Consider the following 20,382-nt stretch of genomic DNA (forward strand, 5'->3'; position numbering starts at 1 on the left):
TTGTACTTGTTTGCAAGTCTGAACATCAGAAGCAACAGGCCATTACTATTTGGCTTTCCCACACCATGTCTCCCAAGGACTCCATCCCAGTTGTTGCTATCTATCCCCACCCTAGCATTTGAAGTCACCCAAAATGACGAGTTTGTCAATGGCAGGGGTTGTCCAAATAGTCTGGTTCAGGTCCTCGTAGAAACTTTCCTCGTCTTCATCTGAACTTACAAGAATTGGTGCATAGACACCGAAAATGGTGATATGCCGGGACTTAACGAGAGGAGAGCGGAACTTCGATACATTCATTGGTTCCAGTGGGTAGGGTAGGGACGTTCTTCAGCAGAGCAGCTTTGATTGCAAAACCTTCTCCATGGATCCTGTGGTCAGTCTCTGGTTTTTCTTTCCAAAAGAATGTATGACTACTCACTGATTCCTGTAATGAACCCTTATCTGCAAGCCTGATCTCACTGAATGCAGTGATGTAAATGCAAAGTTTAGCTGCTATGAGTGCCATTTGTCTTTCAGGCCTTGCCACCTTGTCTCTATCCAGCAAAGTGTGGACATTCCAGGCTCCAAAAATGAGTTTTCTCTGATTTATTTTTCTTATATGTTGACCGCTAAAGAAACTATCTGCCAGCTGCGGTTAGCTAGGCAGATGCTGTTGTGGGGCAGGCAATGTTTGGCCTAACTTTTCTAACCCCTTCCATCATGTGAGGATGGGAAATACTGTCCTAAAAAGAACTGCCCAGTTGTCCTAGATGCTGCCAGATATCTCTGCTGCCCCAGGTACAGAGACAAATGATCATTGGTCCAAAGGTGGCCTACGTGCAGGTTTGTGACTACAACTGCCAGTGGTCATCCCCACCTGTTGCTTTGCCACTCCCCCATCGCTGCAGGACTTGATGAGTTGGGTTAACTGAGATGAATCGCACAACAGAAACCTGTGCATGATGGAGTTTTAAGTGGAACAGCCGTTGCACAGGGGCGATCCAACTCTCTCAGCAAAGGAGACCTTGATCCAGAGGCTCAGACAACCATTATGGCTGGATACCTCTCTTGCTGTATTGGATGACCAGAATGTCTAAGTGTCTTGTCATGCTCTTACCGCTCCACAACACCTGTTGGGCCTGCCTTCTTGACCGTTAGACCATTAATCGGTCTCTTCCGCTCAATCTGCCAGATCCAGACTTTACACACTGGGCTAGACAAATCCCTTACCTCACCGACAGTCAAGATCGGTAAGCTAGCCTCGCCTAGTTTAGCCCATTTGCCGAGACGGTTTAAGGGGTGTGGCCGCTGCACGTGCTACAGCTGCTTGGAGCCATAGGTGAGAGCTGAGCATTAGGTGGGGACCAAAGGTAGATGAGGTGTCCGAAAAAGGCATAAAGGCCCACCCCACCACCAGAGGTGCTGCCCCTCCCTAGCCACCCCATACCCTATTTGGTAATCTATGGCCACTCTAGCAGAAGCTATTTTACTGTTTAAATTGTAGACATTAGATTGGATGCAGCATTGTAATCTATAAAAAAATTAAGCTATTAATTTAATTTTAAAAATTAACTAGAGGATACATAATGACAGTTGAGTCAACAGTTGCAGTGCCTAAGAATGTTAAAGAGAGGTGGTTCGGCTATTATTGAAGAAGGCACCTGACACCGAATCTGTGATCTCCTCTCACCGAAACTTCCATCCACTGCCACTTCCTGATCAGACAAAGAAGTTAAATTTAACAGGAGCTGGATCAGTTGGACATTTGTCTTTCCACTCTGCATCCAGAAATTATTCCAGGTTAAATTTAGAGCTTGAAATAACCCTAGGACTTAATGGTGAGGGCAATACGCCCAAGTGAATGCAACAACGTCTTTAAGCAAAGTATAAAATGATTAAATTACCAAATTTATCATTGTGGAAATTTGTTTGAAAGCAAGTGAACAGAAGCTTTCTGCTCACTCAAGGTTTCTATGTGTAAAATAGAATGTCATTTCCTGTGAATAAAAGGTAATGAGATCATTTGTGAAAGGAAATTTAACTGCTCATGCTTGGCATGTGATGGCTTTCTTCATTGATTCCTCTTTCATTAATTTCTTTTGTGAACAGTTAATCATGTAACAATCTCATTCACTGACATTGCAATTGAAAATAGTGGGGCTGGCTGCTCGGCAGATGTTTTGCAAATCCTAGATGGAGACAACTATGGGGCAGCTTCTGTCGGTAAGTGTAGAGTGGAATTTTTAAAACTCTATAGTGATGGCAACAGCAAAATCAATATTCCTTTCTTGAAATCATAACAATGATTATTATTAAACTGTCTAAGTTATACACAAATAAATTCTGAAATCTGCAAGAGAGGAATATTAAAGTGTACTCATAATTAATAAACAGCATGAATAGGATTTATAATCATTGATTCTTACAGCACAGAAGGAAACTACTCAGTGTGCCATAACTATGCTGGCATTTTGAGAGAACTGTGCAACCATTTCTATCCAGTCATTTTCTAGTGTGCTATGACCCAATGAAAATTCCATTGGAATCTGTTTTCAATTGCTGCACTCCAGATCTTAATCACTGTGTATGAGGGAGAAAAAAAAGCTTCCTTATTTCTTGACTTCCTTTACCAGTTTATATAAAATAAATGATCACAAGTTACTTGTGTTAGAGAAAATGGTTGTTCTTTATTTTCATTGTCAAAACTCCTCATACATATACACACAACGCAATTTGGTCTCTCATTCCTTTCCCTGCCACCAGGAAAACAATTCAAGATTCATGTTCAATTTTCTGGAATGTGTGAAGCTTGTTAGACATTAAAATTAAAAATGTTTTTTTTTCCCCCAAAATCTGACTCCTGTTTGACGTAGAGGAATTAAATTGTTTTTCCCTGGTAACAACTCAATATACATAGTACATCAAACATAGAACATTACAGGACAGGCCTTTTAGCCCACAATATTGTGCCGACCTATATAAATTTTCTCAACAATCTAAGCCCTCCCTACCTCTATTTTCCTTATATCCATGTGCCTGTCTCAGAGTCTTTTATTGCATAACCTCCATCACCACCCTTGGCAATGCATTCCAGGCACCCACAACTCTCTGTTTAAAAAAGAACACCCCTGGCATCTCCCTTAAAATTTCCTCCCCTCATCTTAAACAGACATCCTTTAGTATTTACTACTGTTTCCTCCACTTTCAAGTTTGACCTTCCAAAAAGCATCTCTTCACTCTTATCCAGATTGAAATTCATCTGACACTTTTCTTTTCTGCCTAACTCTGTATCCTGTCTATAACCTGTTGGATCCTACCACAGCCTTCTTCTCTATCCATAACACCTCCAATCTTCAAGTCATGTGCAAACTTATTAACCCATCTTTCCACTTCATCCAGGGCACATTTATAAAAACCACAAAGAGAAGGGGTCCCAGAACAGATCCCTGTGGAACTCCACTAGTCACTGACCTCCAGGCAGAATGTTCCATCTACTATTACATTCTGCTTTCAAGCCAGTTTGAATCCAAGGTTCTATGGATACCATGCCTCATAACATTCTGAATGTCTACCATGGATGACCCTGTCAAATGCTTTATTAAACTTCATCAATTTATTTTGTCACTTCCTTTGAATTAGGCTTGTGAGACATGACTATTTATCTGCTTCTCAATGACTCAATACTATTTGGGGGCCGATAGACTACTCTCAATAGAATGGTCGCTTCCTTCCTGATTTTGACACACCCGCACTGACTCAGTAGACAATCGCTCCACCATGTCCTCCCTTTCTGCAGCTGTGATACTATCCCAGATTAATAATGCTTCTTCCCATCCTTCCGATTGCTTTTGAAACATCTAAACTCCAGTATTTGCATCAGCCATTCCTGTCCTTTCTTCAGCCAAGTCTCTGTATGGCCGCAACATTGTAATTCCATGTACTGATCCATGTTCAATTCCCTTATTCCTAATACTTGCATTAAAGTGAACACATTTCATTCCTTCTGTTACAAGATCAAACCAGCAACCACAAAGAAGGCATATCACACAGGGGTAAAGATGAACAATTACTTTATTAACAAAAAATTCACCATCAAACTTTAATTCAAAATCCCCCCCCCCCCCCCCACCCTGCCCTTTATAACAATGCCCACTGGTTACTATGCAAATTTATATAACAGAGTAAAACTAATAAATTCCCCAGCTTAAATATAACATATGTAATTAAAGTCTAAGTTATATTTCCAACCAGCCCACAGAAAAACATAGACACAAAACAAACACAAAACACACAAGACTCACAAAACTTCGATTTCAACTGAAGCAAAGATCATAAACAAAATTCAGTTTGTTTGGTAAACTGAAGCCAAAAGATCTTTGAGAGAGAGAGTGAGAGAGCACAAAATTCAAAGTTGTCTTCTTGTATTGCTTGCAGAGAGAGGAGAACAATTGCTTGGTCCGGATCCTTCTGGCTGCCTTTGGAATGTTTATCCTTTTTGAAATCCCAACATTCTAAACTGTCCTCCAGACCATGACTCATGCTCTGGGCCTTCTTCCACTCCACAGCACCCCCAGTGGTGGTTTATCATCCAAGTCCAGAAATCTTTAGATCATTTTTCTGCTCATGCTCAGTCTGTCTCCCACTCTCTCAGCAGTCCACCTTCACCGTGGCTCTCTAAGGCAAAATATCACTTTTTAATCACAAATTTGGAGAACTGCACAAAGACTAAAGGAACTCAATGGATCAGGCAGCATCCAGGGAAGGCAATAGACGTCAACTTCGACTGAAATGTTGACAATCCATTGCCCTTCGTGGATACTCCCTGAACCACAGAGTTTCTCCAAGGTTTTTGGGTTGCTCTAAAGAACTGAATATTTAACTTCTAATACAGATAGTATTCAACTGAATATGTCTGATGAAAAGTCTGCTAGTAAGATTCCAGCAAGAAAGCAAAATACTCCATGGCTGTTGTGTAAAACCAGTTCACTTTTACCTCAAAGCAATGAGTGCTTTTACATTGTTGTAAAATCAGATTATCACATGATGTTATTTTAAAGTAGATCTAGGAGGTTTTCTCCAGTGCACTATTCCATGATTTATTATATTAACAGATGACTCAGTAACTAGAACATACTTCTTCATGGAGCTCACATTTCCTGCATCGCATCAATGACTGTACTTCAAACTTGGTGATAAATCACTTTGGGATGTCTTGTGAATGTGAAAGGGGCTAAATATTTGCAAGTTTCTTCAACTGTTCACAGGAGTCTGAAAATTGCTGTCAATATATAATTAAGGGTAGTTGTAAAAGTGTTGCAGATCTTGCTCTAAATCTACAATTTGAAGTAGGAATATTTTTCAGCATGTTATTATGCAACCCTCAGAGAAAGTCATTTCAGCATTGCCCTGATGTTAACTTCTCTATTTTAAAATATCATAGAATTCTATTTTGTCTTCATTCGATAATGTTGCAGCTTCACTGTACAGTGTGTATCATATTTCTTACACACCATAATGCTCAAAGAGTTTGTCTTTGTGGTTTGATTTGCCTTTATGTATTATAGGTCGTTATTGTGGGAATACAATTCCTCATCCCATCACATCATCCAGTGATGCCTTGTTTGTCAACTTCATCTCTAACGACATTAATTCATTTAGAGGCTTTCGAGCAATTTATGCTGCATCAACATCAGGTAAACCCTTCAAAAAAAGGATGTTGCACCATTTTAGTGCACTGAATGGGAGTTGCATGTAATGCTGATGACAACTGAGAAGTCACAAAGAAATTGCAAGGTTGGAACATCATGACTTTAGGAAATTATTATTGTGATTTGCCACCTTTTAAAATAGTTAAAAATTACATGCAGCAAATTACACAGGTGATGACCACTTGTGAGACATATAGCTGCCATGCCATTCACATGCTGATATAGGGACTCTGTCCTGACAACCTGTGCCATGGAGATGGGAAAAAACAAGAGGTGATGGACAGGAGGCAGTGAGTGACCTTTGTTGAATTTGTGGATGCAGGAAGCTGAATTGAGAGAGGCTGTTGGCAGTTTCATCTCCCGTGCAGATGGTATTCTGTGATCTCCAAGTTCCCTATTCAGACAAAGCCATAACATAACATAACAATTACAGCACGGAAACAGGCCATTAGGCCCTTCTAGTCCGCACCGAACCAAACACTCCTCTCTAGTCCCACCTACCTGCACAATGACCATAACCCTCCACCTTCTTCTCATCCATATACCTGTCCAGCTTTTTCTTAAATAATAAAATTGACTCTGCCGCCACTATTTCTCCCGGAAGCTCATTCCACACCGCTACCACTCTCTGAGTAAAGAAGTTCCCCCTCGTGTTACCTCTAAACCTCTGCCCCTTAACTCTTAACTCATGTCCTCTTGTTTCAATCTCTCCTACTCTTAACGGAAATAGTCTATCCACATCCACTCTGTCTATCCCTTTCATAATCTTAAATACCTCTATTAAATCCCCTCTCAACCTTCTACGCTCCAAGGAATAAAGACCTAATCTGCCCAATCTTTCCCTGTACTCTAGATGCTTAAACCCAGGTAACATTCTGGTAAATCTTCTCTGCACTCTCTCCACTCTGTTTATATCCTTCCAATAATTAGGCGACCAGAACTGCACTCAGAACTCTAAATTAGGCCGCACCAACGCCTTATACAATCTCAACATCAATTGCACAGATTGACGAAACAGTTTAATGAACCCTTGATCTTTCCAATTGTTCTTCAACGCACTTAAAAGAAATGTTCTGATGAGGGAGTTCACTTTAATTCAAAAATATTTTTCTCCTTAGTTTGATGGACTCATTGTATTGTGAGTTATTAATGGAAATTTAAAGATGCAAACTCTTAATCCAATTTCTATGGTTTAGTAATTAAGTCAGATGGTATCATCACAAAATTTGATATGGTGGGGAGGGTGGGGGTGGAAAAACACATTTCCTTCTTGATGAATCATGGCAGGAAGTGCCCAATCCAAACTTCCCTTTGGGAGGGGATTTGTTGAGAAATTGGAGCAAACACTTAAAAGCAGCCACATTCCATAAATGATCTTGATGATATAAACAAGCAATGGCGGATCCATTTTCTAGACAACCACATCGCACAAATTTCAGCCTGCATCGTACATTCAGACTTGGAAAATTGACCATGCTGTGCAGAAACCCTTCTGTGTTACATGGGCTTTTTGCTGAGTCACAACCCAACAATCCAAAGGAAATATTTGTTGAGTGAGTGACTAGAGTCCATTGTGAACTGGCAAAGCAACAAATAATGTGAAACAGAGTGCAAATACAACAAATAAACAGACAACAAAATAGAATAATGTGTTTTTATAATAAAACGTATCACTCCTTTATTGTGTAAAACATTAAATGTCAGGTTGTTTTGGGCTCAGTGATATGAGACCTACATCTGTTTTATAGGTATGATGGATGGCAAATTCAACCCAACTATTTCCAGGTCTAAATGAAGATAAATTGCTCCCTTTTAAATTCACTTTGGGATGTCTTGTGACATGGATTATTTACAGGACAAGTTTAATTTTGAAGCTCCACCCAAATTCTCAGCTCAGAGGCTCTGGAAGTTCAGCAAGTTCCAGATATTGTGGCCAAGGTTACTTCAATGGACTGATAGGGATCATCCTCTCACCCACTAATGAACATCACATCAATCTCTTCCTTCCTCCCTCTACACATACAAGTGGCTGAATAGAGACAGGTACAGGTACTATATTCTGTAAGGGAATCCTGAAGCCAAATGAAATGAACATTGAATTTTCCTATTTCAAATAACACCCCCTAATCCAATTCCACTGTTTTTATCTGTCCTTTACCTGTTCCCATTTTCCTAACCCATTCCAGTACTTGTTTTTCTCTCAAACAATGTCCCCAAGTGGCCTCCTCCCAACAAGTATCCCAATTTCACCTCTGCCATCTTCCCACCTTCGCCACTCCCAGCCCATCATCCTCGTTTTATGTTTAGTATTTCCCCATCCCACCTAAGTTTTGAAAAGGGGGCCTGATCTGAAAATGACTGTCCATTCCTCTCCATGGATACTGCCCAACTTGCTGAGTCCATTAACTTGATGATGTCATAATTTTGGCAAAATATTTCAGAAAGATATTAACTCTAATTTTCAGGCCATTTTTTATTTTCTCCTTTCACATCTTCTTCTACTCCAGCATGATTATCTTTCCTCTTATCCATATTTGATGGCATATAAGACCTACTTTTTCTGCAAAAAATGGCTCAAAAATATTCCCTGGGTCTTATAGGCGAAGTTGAAATTAAGATGATAATGGTGAGTAATGTCAAGAGTGATCACCGTCGCAGCATGGCTCACTAGCATCACTGCCATCTGTTGTTGGGGGGGGGGGGGGAAACAGGGTGGTCGGGTCAATGTTGGGCCTGGTGGTGGCCCTTCGGGAGACTCCAGGTGGCCTGCTATCAGTTCTGCATTGGTCCTGCTATCCCACTCTTTCCCACCAGCCCACTGTTGGTCCCCACACTGATCCCAGCACCCAGCTGCCCCCCAGCTCTAAAGGTTGTCATAGCTGAAGGATGGTAGCGGGGACAAGCTCCCACTGCTACAAAACTGCTCTTCATAGCTTGCATCTCAAATAGCCTCTGCAACCAAGTCCAACTTCTGGCCTTCACTTGTGGCGTATTTCTTGTGTCCAGCGGATCTGTTCTCACTGACAGGAGAAGTGACAAAGGTGAGGTACTGGCGCCTTGAAATCAGTTGGCCAGGTAGATGGGGCTCATTAACCAGAGATGGAAATTCATCTAGGAGAGGGAAAACTCTGATTTCAATTCTCCGCTCTCTTGTGGCTATACCTGCTCACAGGAAAGACTTTGGGAGTAAACCGTGAGGAAAAATCCACAGTTGGAGTCCTGAAGGCAGCTGACTGCTGTACCCTTGGTAACTCCTGAGATGCTGCTGGCACCAAACTGTATCGTCTTTCATCGTTCCTTGGGACCTATTATTAGCATGGGGGAGGGTTTCCCACTGCTTGGACAACAGATGGATCTCCATATCAACTCTGCCCTGACGCGCCCTGGAGTGGGCAATCCAGTTAACAGTGACTACCAGAGACACAGTACCCACTGTCACCCACAACTGACAGAGGCCATAGCAGTACTTTAAATTAAAAATTTATGAAGATGTGAATGATGGCTCTCCAGTGAGATAAACCAATGTACAAAATTATTCACAATTCAGCGAGTTATTGTTCCTTTATAAACAACAGGATGTCTTGCTATCTTTACTTTTATATATATATATGTTATTTGTTTGTTTTTGGATAAAGGATTTAAATTAATTTAGAACTCAAAGTAAAATTTTGGCTTGATAGTTATCAGATGATTTGTTGAATTGTCATATTTAGCATAAATGCAATTAGAAATTTTAAAAATGTACGTAGCTACATACTAGAGAATACAGATTAAAGTTAGTAAGTAACCCGAGAAACTGAATTCATTTAACAGCCACAGTACAATACTCATGGGAATTGTGTTCTGTTATCCTGTTCGCAGCCTGTGGTGGAATGTTTCACATGGAATCTGGAGCATTCAATAGCCCTAACTATCCTGAAAAGTATCCATCTAACAGTGAATGCATCTGGTATATCATCAGCTCCCCTGGTAATCGGGTCCAAGTATCCTTCATGTAATTAAGATTTACATAATTCTTTTCAACATATCTGACATTATCATGTTTGATTAAGTCATATTTTACTGTAGCACTGTTGGATAGTTGACATCATTCAATAACTATTCACATGAAATGTATTGTTGATTTACATTTCACAGAAGTTTTAATATCGCATATAGCATAAACTGCTCTTTGGATTACCTTGAAATTCGAGAAGGGAATGCCACTGGACAACTGATTGGACGCTTCTGTGGTTCCATTTTGCCTGCAAATTGCACGTCAGTCATTGGGCATATCCTATGGGTTAAATTTGTGTCTGGTCTGTCATCTTCTCAGCTTGGATTCAGGGCAATTTTTTCCCATCGTAAGTAATGCACTCAAAGATTAGTACTTTAGTTGTGAAAAAGTTCACGTACTTTAAAACATTTTCAAGTTTGGTACTTGCGCTATTCTTTGTGTTAAGTGTACAGAATCTTTGTTGTGACTCCAATCTCCTTTAATATTTGTGAACTTGCTGTATTATCGAGTCAACACTTTAGATTTCATGCTTTCAGTCTTGGAAAACTATTATTTGGTCACCATCAATACCCTTTTTTCCAAAGTAATTTAAATCTTTTATTTTGGAAGTCAGTAAAAGATCAGATCAGATACTATTTATTCTCATGTAATAAAACAGATATATCATTTTACATGAAACTGCCTTTAGTCTGCCATAAGGCAAGGATACACCATTATCATTGCCCAGCAACCTTACAGTCAGAGAAACAGAAGCAAATGAGAATCCCTTCAGAGTGTCCATAGATTCGGTTCCAGTGCTCCTGCAGCTGCCCAAGATTCCAGTTCAGTCCAAACCACCAGCAACCCGAGCGCAGATCCAAACCTCTGACAGGATGAGGAAACCTTCAGTGCCCAGCGCCCCTCTTGCCCTCACCACCTTCTCAAATCTTGATTCCAATACCTGGTTCTCATGAACCAGTCTCCACCAGCCCGCAGCCTGATGTGAGTCTGTTGACCTTGTTGCCAGGTCCTTGCAGCCTGTGTGGGTTCCTCATCCATAAGTTGCCAACAGCTCACCTGTGTATGTCCTTCAGTCACTGAGCCCCTTACTGGTCTGCACCGTGGTCACCATCTTTAGGGAAATTTTCTCTGCTTCTTCTCGGGGGCGGGGGGGGGGGGGGAAGGGAGAGGGTGTTCTCCCTGAGAATGGTGCCCTATGCCAGTCTGCTATACTCCCCTGGCATCTGCAACCCCTCATGCATTCTACTTAACACAGGCACTGGCATCTTTGGGGCAGACCCCATGGTCACAGGATTTTCAATAAAACACAATTTGGCTCCTTTAACAGGCTGTTTAAAGTGGGTATGGAGCTGTTGGTGGTAGGACCCTTTGAGGGAACATTGTGTCTCAGTTTTCTGCTTACCCCAGGTCTGCCCTTTCAGCAGCTTTGGCAGCCACACCAAGAAATCAGTTTACTGATGACAACCTGATCAATTATTGTGATATATTTGTGTCTATTGAAAGATCTCTATTCCTTTTTCCAATGGATTGTTTTTTTCATATATATAAAGACAAATAATTTTAGCCAATGGCAGGGTGATGCAGAGTAAATCAAATGTGATTACTTTTGCAGTGACAGAGTGAAACATCTTATGCATATTTGTAAATAATTTAAAGTGTGATGTTGTTTATTTATTATTTTTTTAAATATATAAATGCAGATGTTGATTTGTATGCAAAACTATGTGATTAATATCAAATTAACAATATGATTAAATAGTTTTCATTGGTTTCCATGAATGTTGCTTCACAACACTACAGAGGCAAAGCAGCCTACTTGATTTACATTCATTCCACCACACTAAGCATTCATTCTCATCACCATCAAGACACAATGGCTGCAATATGCACCATCCATAAAATGCACTAGTTGCTTATGGGGACATACGATATGAAAACAGGCCATTTGGCCCATCAAATTCAAGTTAACCAGTGGGCACCACTAATATTAATCTCATTTACCAGTGCTTGACCCACTACTTCCAACAGTCTTTCCAGCCTGCAAGTCTCTGAATGGAAAAAATCTTCATCAGATCCCCTGTAAATTTCTTGATCTTTACCCTAAATCTAAGTCTACTGCATTTATTAAGTTTAGAAAGGGGTGAAAGTTTCTTACTGTATCCCTTTATAATTTTTGTCATCTCAATCATGTCCCCTCTTAACCTCCTCCTTTCCAGAGAGAGAAAATTGGGCCTGATGCATGCTTCCCCTTGGTCATATCATCCAAAAACATAGCATCTTCTTCCACTGCTACGCTGATGATACTCAGTTCTATCTCCCCCTGAAGCCCAATGATCAAGCAAAGATAACCAGCTTCAACGACTGTCTGAAGGACATAAAGTGCTGGATGGCTCAAAACTTCCTGCAGCTAAACAAAGGCAAATCAGAGATCATCCTATTTCACCCCCCCAAAACTCCACCAAAATGATCTCCAATACCCTTGGTAACTTATCCACCTTATTAAACCACACATCAAATCCCTTGGTGTGATATTCGATTCCACTTTCAAGTTTGACAATCAAGTCAATGTAGAAGTAAAAACTAGCTTTTTCCAGCTCCGCATTATTCCCAAAATCAAATTATTCCTGTAGTTGAAAGACCTCGAGAAAGTTATCCACACCCTCATTTTCACTACTCTAACTCTATATATAGGAATTAGTCTGTCATCATTATCCTGTCTGTAACTTTTGCAGAATGCTGCAGCAAGGCTCCTGACGGGAGCCAAGAGGAGGGACCACATCACCCCTATTCTGGCCTCCCTTTACTGGCAGCCAGTACGGCTCAGAATAGATTTTAAAGTTCTCCAGTTTGTTCACATAACCATCAATGGGCTAGCCCCCTCTTAATCTTCAAGACCCCTCAGATCAGCCAACCCCTCAGCACGGTTGTTCCTCGCTCAAATCGCAAACCCAGACTGTGGAACAACATTCCTCTCTCCATCAAATCAGCCCTTATTCTTCAACTCTTTTAAATCCAGGTTGAAATTGTATTTTTATTTGCAAGCATTTTGAGGTGATTGTAGATTGTGCCATGTTGAATGTACAATTCTACTCCCCGGGTATCCATTTTAAATTGCACTTTAAATAGCTGCTTAATTTGAGATGTAATTTATAATCTGTTCAGCACCTTGGTCAACGTGAGTTGTTTTAAATGGGATACATAAATAAACTAATAACTGAAACTGTCCATCCTAGGTAGCATCCTAATGAATCTCTGGTGCACCCTCTCCAGCACCATCATATCTTCCTTTGCACATGATATCTCATCTGAGATCTGATCAATGTTTCATAAAGATGGATTATAATCTCCCTCCTCTGAAGACCACTATCCCATGTTACCTTCCTGCACTTCTATCATCAAGGATATTTGGATTTGGACACAGAGATGTTGTCAATTCTCCCTAGGATCTTAACATTCATGGCATGTTCTATCCTTATTACTCCCCTCATATCTACCTGGATTAAACTCCATCTACCATTTCTTACTCAATTGACATCACCCTATAGCCTAAGATTACCCTCCACTCTGTCAACAACCCTTCCAATCTGATCATACCTCCTGCATCCAAATCATTCACTTACATTTCAAACAGTAACGATCTCTATGATACAAATCCCTGTAGAACATCACTATTCAGAGATATCTGATCAAAAACAAACCCTCTACTAACATGCTTTTTCCTAATGGCAGTGTCAATTTGTTTCTCAATGCAGCACATCTGTGTCACAGTTAGCACAATGCTATTATAGCGCTAGTGACCTGGGATTGAATCCAGTACTGTCTGTAGGGAGTTTGTATGTTCTCCCTGTGACTGCATGGGTTTCCTCCGGGTGCTCTGTTTACCTCCCACCCTTCAAAAACCTGTAGGGTTTGTCAATTAATTGGTGTACTTAGGTGGCACAGGCTTGTGGGCTCGAAGGCCCTGATACCATATCTCTAAATTAAAAAAAAAAGATGTGGGAGCTAAACAAGCCAATATATATAAAATCCATAAAAAATACAATAAGAAGTAGCCATTATTAACATACAAGATTCTTGCCTTAATTTAAAATTTATTTATTTCAGTATATGGCAATGAAATTGTTGGCATCCAAGGGCAAATTACATCTCCATTATGGCCACAACATTACCCAGACAACGTCAATTACCACTGGACAATTACTGCCCCAGTATTTCATATCATCCATGCCAGAATTCAAGAGATGGACATTGATACACTTTTTAGATGCAGATATGATAAGTTAATGGTAGGTAACCTTTAAATCTTGAAAAGTTTCAAGTTTGCACTTCATGGTTTTGCCAATCAGTTCATGTTTTTTTTTAATATAGAATTTTGTTGAAAGCCACAGTACAGCCTTAAAACACAATAAGTCTATTATTTTTAAAAATTGATTTTAACCTTGTTAATCACTTACATTTTCAGTTGAAATTATATCTACAGGACTTTTTATTATACCATTGGAGCAGTACAAAATTAAAATCATTCTGCACCTTTGATTATGCCTGAAAGTAGGCAGAGCCTAATAAAGACAATTCAGGGTATAGGCAGCACTAAGTACAGTATTCATTGGCTCCATATCTGTTGGGGGGGGGGGGGGGGGGGGTGATGGTGAAGCTGGGGAAGAAGGGAAACGAAGATGCAGAAACCGTGGAGAAAGCTATCACCTCTTACAAGGGTCATGCATTTTGACAACAGTCAATGAGGAAACAGAAAAATGGAGAGATTGAAGTTGGCTATAGCATTTAAAGTACAAAATATTAACCTAATTGAAATCTCCAAAACTCTTAGCTCAAAAAGGTAACTGCTTCTCTGACTGAGAAGTCTAGAAAAAAAGTCATGGTCTCAAATAACAGTTAGCCATTTAGGTTCAAAATGAGTAAAAATAATTGAGTCAAAGAGAGAAAGCAATGAGAAAAAAATGAATGTAAAAAACAAAAAGCAGAATTGTCAACAATTAATATATTGGAAAAAATTAAATACTGCTGCAAAAAGAAAATAATCGAAAATCAACTAATGCTATTGGAACTCAACAAATATTATTTTTTGTGTGAATATACGATGACCAACTTTCCATATTTGCTGGTTCTGATTCTAGTTCTATGATGGTCCTAATATTCGTGCACGTCGTATTGGAACATACTGCGGCTCTGAACTGCCTCCGGCTGTGTCCTCCACTGGAAACACCCTAACTCTTCAGTTTATCAGTGACTACTCTGTAAATGGAAAAGGTTTCCTGCTGGAATGGTTTGCAGTTCAAAATATTGTTAGCCCAACCGCGACACCAACTCTTCAGCCTGGTATGTGGTTTTAAAATAAAGGGAATGTCTATAATTCTGAAAATAAAAGAAGTCACAGAGAAGGCTGAAAATTTGTCCTTGGTCTCAACTAGTTAAGACAAATTTATGCCTGTTGGATATATGGCACTGAAGTTAGAGAGTTAAGGTTGTGGAAAGGGGCAGGTGCTCTCCTGTCCATTAATCAAGCTTCCTTGAAGAAAATATCACCAATATATATACTCACATTAGATTGCAGGCTTTGAACCTGCTATTATGCTTAAACAGTCATTGGTTATTTATTCATGAAAAACCTGTCTAAACAGAAAAGATCAGCAATCACAAAACAAGTATCCATACTGGTGGGGCACCTGCTACTCTATTGGCTTTTCAATGGTACTTTTCCATAATTGCCTCCTACAATGCCCCAGTTGCTATGTAAATGAAAACATATCAAAAACCTTCACTGTGGGGTGATTACACATGTTCCCCTAATCATACCAGTGTCCCTGATCATCCAAGCTTGCAAGAAGTTGGCTAATAGGAAGATTAAAACTAACGAACATAGGAATTCCCCCTCCAACATTTCTGGCTCCGTCTCTCTCCCCTTTTCCCTCTGTCTCCTTTCCCCCAACTCTACTCTTGCAGAGTCAATCTCCCCCTCTCCCCACAACCCCAATCAATTCTCACCTTTCCTCTCTACTGTCCTCCTATCTGTATCCATTTAACACCTTTTGTCTACGGGTCTGTGCTCCTTCCCCTGACCTTCTCCCCAGTCTTTTAATTCAGACACCTGTCTGCTTTTCACTCACGCCTTGAAGAAGGGCTCAAACCTGAAACATTGGTTATATATCCTATGGACGCTGTGAGACTTACTGAGTTCCTCCATCATTTCTATGTTTCTACTATAATCACAGCATCATGAACCTTTTCTGTTTCACACCGATATTTCTGGCATTTATTTGCCACATTCCCTGCAGGGGAGGCAAGAACAGGATTTTTGAATTTTGTTTTCTATTGCAGAACCATTTATAACTAAGGAGTAATTACAATTAAAAAGTCACCATTGATTAATTTGAATGAAACATTAGTTTAAACACTCCAATTAAATTGCTAATGGGTCATTTAAGTTAGGTTAACCGAATAGTAATTAAAAATGGTAATCTGAAAAGATGGCTTTCGAACAACCAGATTGGGTGGACAAATATGCTGAAAATGGTGCAGTAAACTATTCTATTAAATCAAACAGATACATTGCGAGAATGTCAATATCCTGTGAATAAAAATATATATATTAATAATCTACAGTAATATGAAACACTACTTCTTTCTCTTCATAATTATTTATATATCACCAAGAAAATAGAAAGGTTATTTTGAATGATTGGTCAAGCAGGACTCTGCAGGAATTGCAACAAATCAAGTTGGATACAAAGTTTCTGGCATATCATTGTGGGGACAGAACATTCCTGCACACCTCAGGAGCTCAATAAATGAGAGGAAGACTAGAGCCTCTGTGTCTTACCACCACCACAGATTCTTTTGAGCAGCCATTTATTTTTATAATGAAGGTTGGGAGGATAATGGAGACAATTAGCTTGTGAAAATTACTTAGTTTGCTTATGGTGATTAAAACAAAAGTCAGAAAAAAGTTAACTTTTTGGCATTTTGAGTTCAGGCTAGAAAGTGAGATATTTTGTAAGGGTTTATTTCTTGAAAGCTTGAAGAAAACACATTGCATTTAAAGCAACTTGCAGTCTGTGGAACCTCAACTGAATTCGATGATGAATGGGCAGCTTAAGCTTTATTCTCTTCTAGGCTCATGTGGCGGAGTTGTCATGGCTGGGGCCAGCCCGACCTTTCTTTTCTCACCAGGCTGGCCTAATGAATATGAATCATATTTGGACTGTGCTTGGATCATTTGGGCACCACAGAGCACAGTGGAACTCAACATTCTGGCTCTCGATATTGAAGCTCATTGGCTCTGTCATTATGACAAGCTGGTCGTCAGAGATGGTAATTTCTCATTTTATATTATGAAATTATAAACCATTCAATAATTGAATTGCCCAGAAAATGGATTTAATCTAATTTCTTTGCACAAAACATATGCTGGATAATGTGTCAACCTGATACCATGCAAACAAATATCACAAATTGGTCAGAAGTAATTTAAAAATCGTTTTCAAAACAATCTGCAGGTTGAGCAGCTTCAGTGGGAGAAAAAGAATTATTGATATTTCAGATCTAAAAGCCTTTCATCAAGACTGAGAGGACAGAGGAGATAATGCCAACATTATTGGGTAGCAACAGGAACAGATTGTGGTGGAAAGTGTGCTGACCGGCTACATCACGGCCTGGTATGAGGACACCAATACCCCTGAGTGTAAAGCCCTCCAAAATGTAGTGAACACAGCCCAAGGCATCACAGGCAAAACCCTCCCTACTTTTGAGAGCATCTACAGGGAACACTGTCGTTGGAGAGCAGTAGCAATCATCAAAGATCCACACCACCCAGCACATTCTCTGTTCTCGTTACTGCCATCAGTAAAGAGGTATAGATGCCACAAGACTCACCCCACCAGGTTCAGGAACAGCTGCTACCCCTCCACCATCAGACTCCTCAATGGCAAACTCAATCAGGGTCTTATTTAAGGACTCTTATTGATTTTCTTATTCTCTCTCTATTGCACAGTATTATTACATTCATTATCTGTTTACAGTTCTTTAATTGTTCACATGTTTAGACTGTGTACATTTTTTTGAACTACCAATAAGTGGTAATTCTGCCTCAACCACAGAACAAAAAAAAGCATCTCAGCATTGTATGTGATGTCATGTATGTACTCTAACAATATATCTTTTGACTTGATTAGGCTTGCCATTTTCTGCAACCTTCTGAGTTCCGAGGCACTTGAGGCAGAAAACATTATAGTCCTAAATGATGATCAAGTAGCTTTAACACTGATCAGGTTTTATTTCACCATCAGAGTGTGAACTTTAATTATTTGAAGCCCAAGAATCCTAGACCAAAAAAATGTCTTAGTACTGGAAAAGCAGTTAAGCCTGAAGCTTGTACAGTTGCAGCATAACTTAACTGGTAAGCCAGTTGAAGTTCACACAAGGTCTAAAGTATTGGCTACAATAGAATAGTCCGCCTATTAAACCTGCATAAAGACCTGATCTCCAGTCACTAAGTAATGGCGGAAGACAATCATTGATCACAAGAAAAAGTCTCGAGGAAATAAAATGAATTAGTCAGGACATTTGCTGGTAAATAGATTGGGAATCATGAATGGGTCCCAGAGCATTCTTAACATTATGCTTCTATGTCCTTCTCCCTTCCATTTGTAAATACTGATGCAAAGTGTTCCTTTACTACCTCATCCACGTCCTCAAACTCCAAGCATAAATTCAATTTTTTTAACCATGAGTGGTCCTGTCCTCTTGCTCATCATCCTCTTGTTAATAATGCAAGTATGAAATGCCTTGGGATTTTCTTTAATCTTGTTCATTCTTGGCATCCCAGTCATTTTGACCTTCCTAAAGCCATGATCGAGGTCTTTTCTGCGATCTTTATATTCCTCCAGGGCTCTGACTGATTGTAGTTAAAGACAGAAGTGCTGAGGAACTCAGCAGGTCTTGTTGGGCCTGACCCCTTCTTCAAGGTAATGGGAAGAAACAAGCAGTGCCTAAATAAAAGAAATAGCAGGGCGAGAAGTATAGACTAACAGACCAAAGGTAATAATTGGATATGGAGAAGAGGAAATGTGAGAATTGATAAGGGGAGGGGATTTGTCTCTGTGAGCACAGAGCTGAGGTAAAAGAAATAAAACCAAGAGTAGGCTATCCGGTTGGTCAAGCCTGCTCTACCATTCACATGGCTGATCTGACGGTGGACTCATCTCCACCTACCCCTTTTCCTTATATCCCTTAATTTCCTTACTATGTAAACATCTATTTAATCTTGTCTTAATTATATTTACTGAGGTAGCCTCCACCGCTTCAATGGGCAGCAAATTCCACAGATTTACCATCCTCTGGGGAAAAAGCAACTCTATTCTATATCTATGATCCTGAATTTTGTGGTTATGTTCCTTAGTTCTGGTCTCTCCTACCAATATAAACAACATATCTACCTCTATCTTATCTATGCCTTATATAATTTTAAATGTTTCTACAAGATCCCCTCTCATCCTTCTAAATTCCAGTGAGTAGAGTCCCAGAAGATTTAATCTCTCCTCGTAGGCCAACCCTTCATCTCTGGAATCAACCTGACATTCCTCCTCTGCACTGTGTCTAAAGCCAATACATCCTTCCTCAAGTAAGGAGACCAGAACTGCTCTCAGTATTTCAGATGTGGTTTCACCAGTACCTTTTGTAGAGCTGCAGCATAACTTCCCTGCTCTTAAATTCCATCACTCTAGTAATGAAGGCCAACATTCAATTTGCCTTCTTGATAGCCTTCTGCACCTGCAAACCAACCTTTGGTGATTCATGCACAAGCATTCCCAAGAACTTCTGCACGGCAGCATGTTGCAATCACTTCTATTTTTCCTTCCAAAGTAGATAACATCACATTTGCCAATATTGTACTCCATTTTCCAGATGCTCGCTCACTCTCTTAACCTATCTATATCTCTGCAGGTTCTCCATATCCTTTGCATAATTTGCTTTTCCACTCAATTTAGTGTCATCAGCAAACTTAGATACTCTGCACTCTGTTCCCTCTTCTAGATCATAAGGTGGAGTGTTTTTGTCTGTTGATCTGTATTCCTCCCCCCTGCTATTTCTTTTATTCAGCCACTACGAGCTTGTCCCCATACCATGGGGCCTGAAATGACAGTAATATATCTCTACCTCCTTTGGATGCTGCGAGACCTGCTGAGTTCCTCCAACATTTCTGTGTTTCCCTGCTCCTCCCATCTCCACCTTCCTCAGGAATGACTCCCTCTATGACTTCTTCATCCACTTCTACCTTCACAACAATCGATCCCTTGGCAACTACCCTTTTGATCTCAGAACATGCTCCACTTGCACCCACACCTCCCTCACTACTGTTCGAGGCCCCAAAAAGTCCTTACAAGGAAAGCAGCACTTCATCTGTGAGTCTGGAGGGTTCATCTACTGCAGCCAGTGCTCCCGTTGTAGTCTTCTTTACATCAGAGAGACTGGATGCTGACTGGAAGATCGGTTTATTGAGCACCTCAGCTATGTCCATTGCGATAACAGGGATCTCCCAGTGGCCACCCATTACAATTCCCGACCCCATTCCCTTGCCGACATATCTGTCCATGGACTCCTGCACTGCTAAACAAAGACCACCTGCCAATTGTAGGAACAGCTCCTGATATTCCATTTGGGAAAGCTCCAGCCAGATGGCAT

General features: G+C 40.2%; 1 protein-coding gene across 1 annotated transcript in view; it reads left to right on the forward strand.

Annotated features, from left to right (window-relative positions):
- The window catches only part of cubn (cubilin (intrinsic factor-cobalamin receptor)), a 362,173-nt gene that overhangs the window by 143,800 nt on the left and 197,991 nt on the right, over nucleotides 1–20,382 (forward strand). Inside the window, exons 26-32 of the mRNA XM_069931217.1 lie at nucleotides 2,089–2,202; nucleotides 5,544–5,672; nucleotides 9,549–9,681; nucleotides 9,825–10,030; nucleotides 13,789–13,970; nucleotides 14,820–15,021; nucleotides 16,816–17,013. Of these exons, the coding sequence (XP_069787318.1) occupies nucleotides 2,089–2,202; nucleotides 5,544–5,672; nucleotides 9,549–9,681; nucleotides 9,825–10,030; nucleotides 13,789–13,970; nucleotides 14,820–15,021; nucleotides 16,816–17,013 (1,164 nt within the window). The remainder of the gene's footprint in view (nucleotides 1–2,088; nucleotides 2,203–5,543; nucleotides 5,673–9,548; nucleotides 9,682–9,824; nucleotides 10,031–13,788; nucleotides 13,971–14,819; nucleotides 15,022–16,815; nucleotides 17,014–20,382) is intronic.

This window comes from Narcine bancroftii, chromosome 1 (assembly GCF_036971445.1).
Source record: "Narcine bancroftii isolate sNarBan1 chromosome 1, sNarBan1.hap1, whole genome shotgun sequence".
NCBI classification, from domain to species: Eukaryota; Metazoa; Chordata; class Chondrichthyes; order Torpediniformes; family Narcinidae; genus Narcine; species Narcine bancroftii.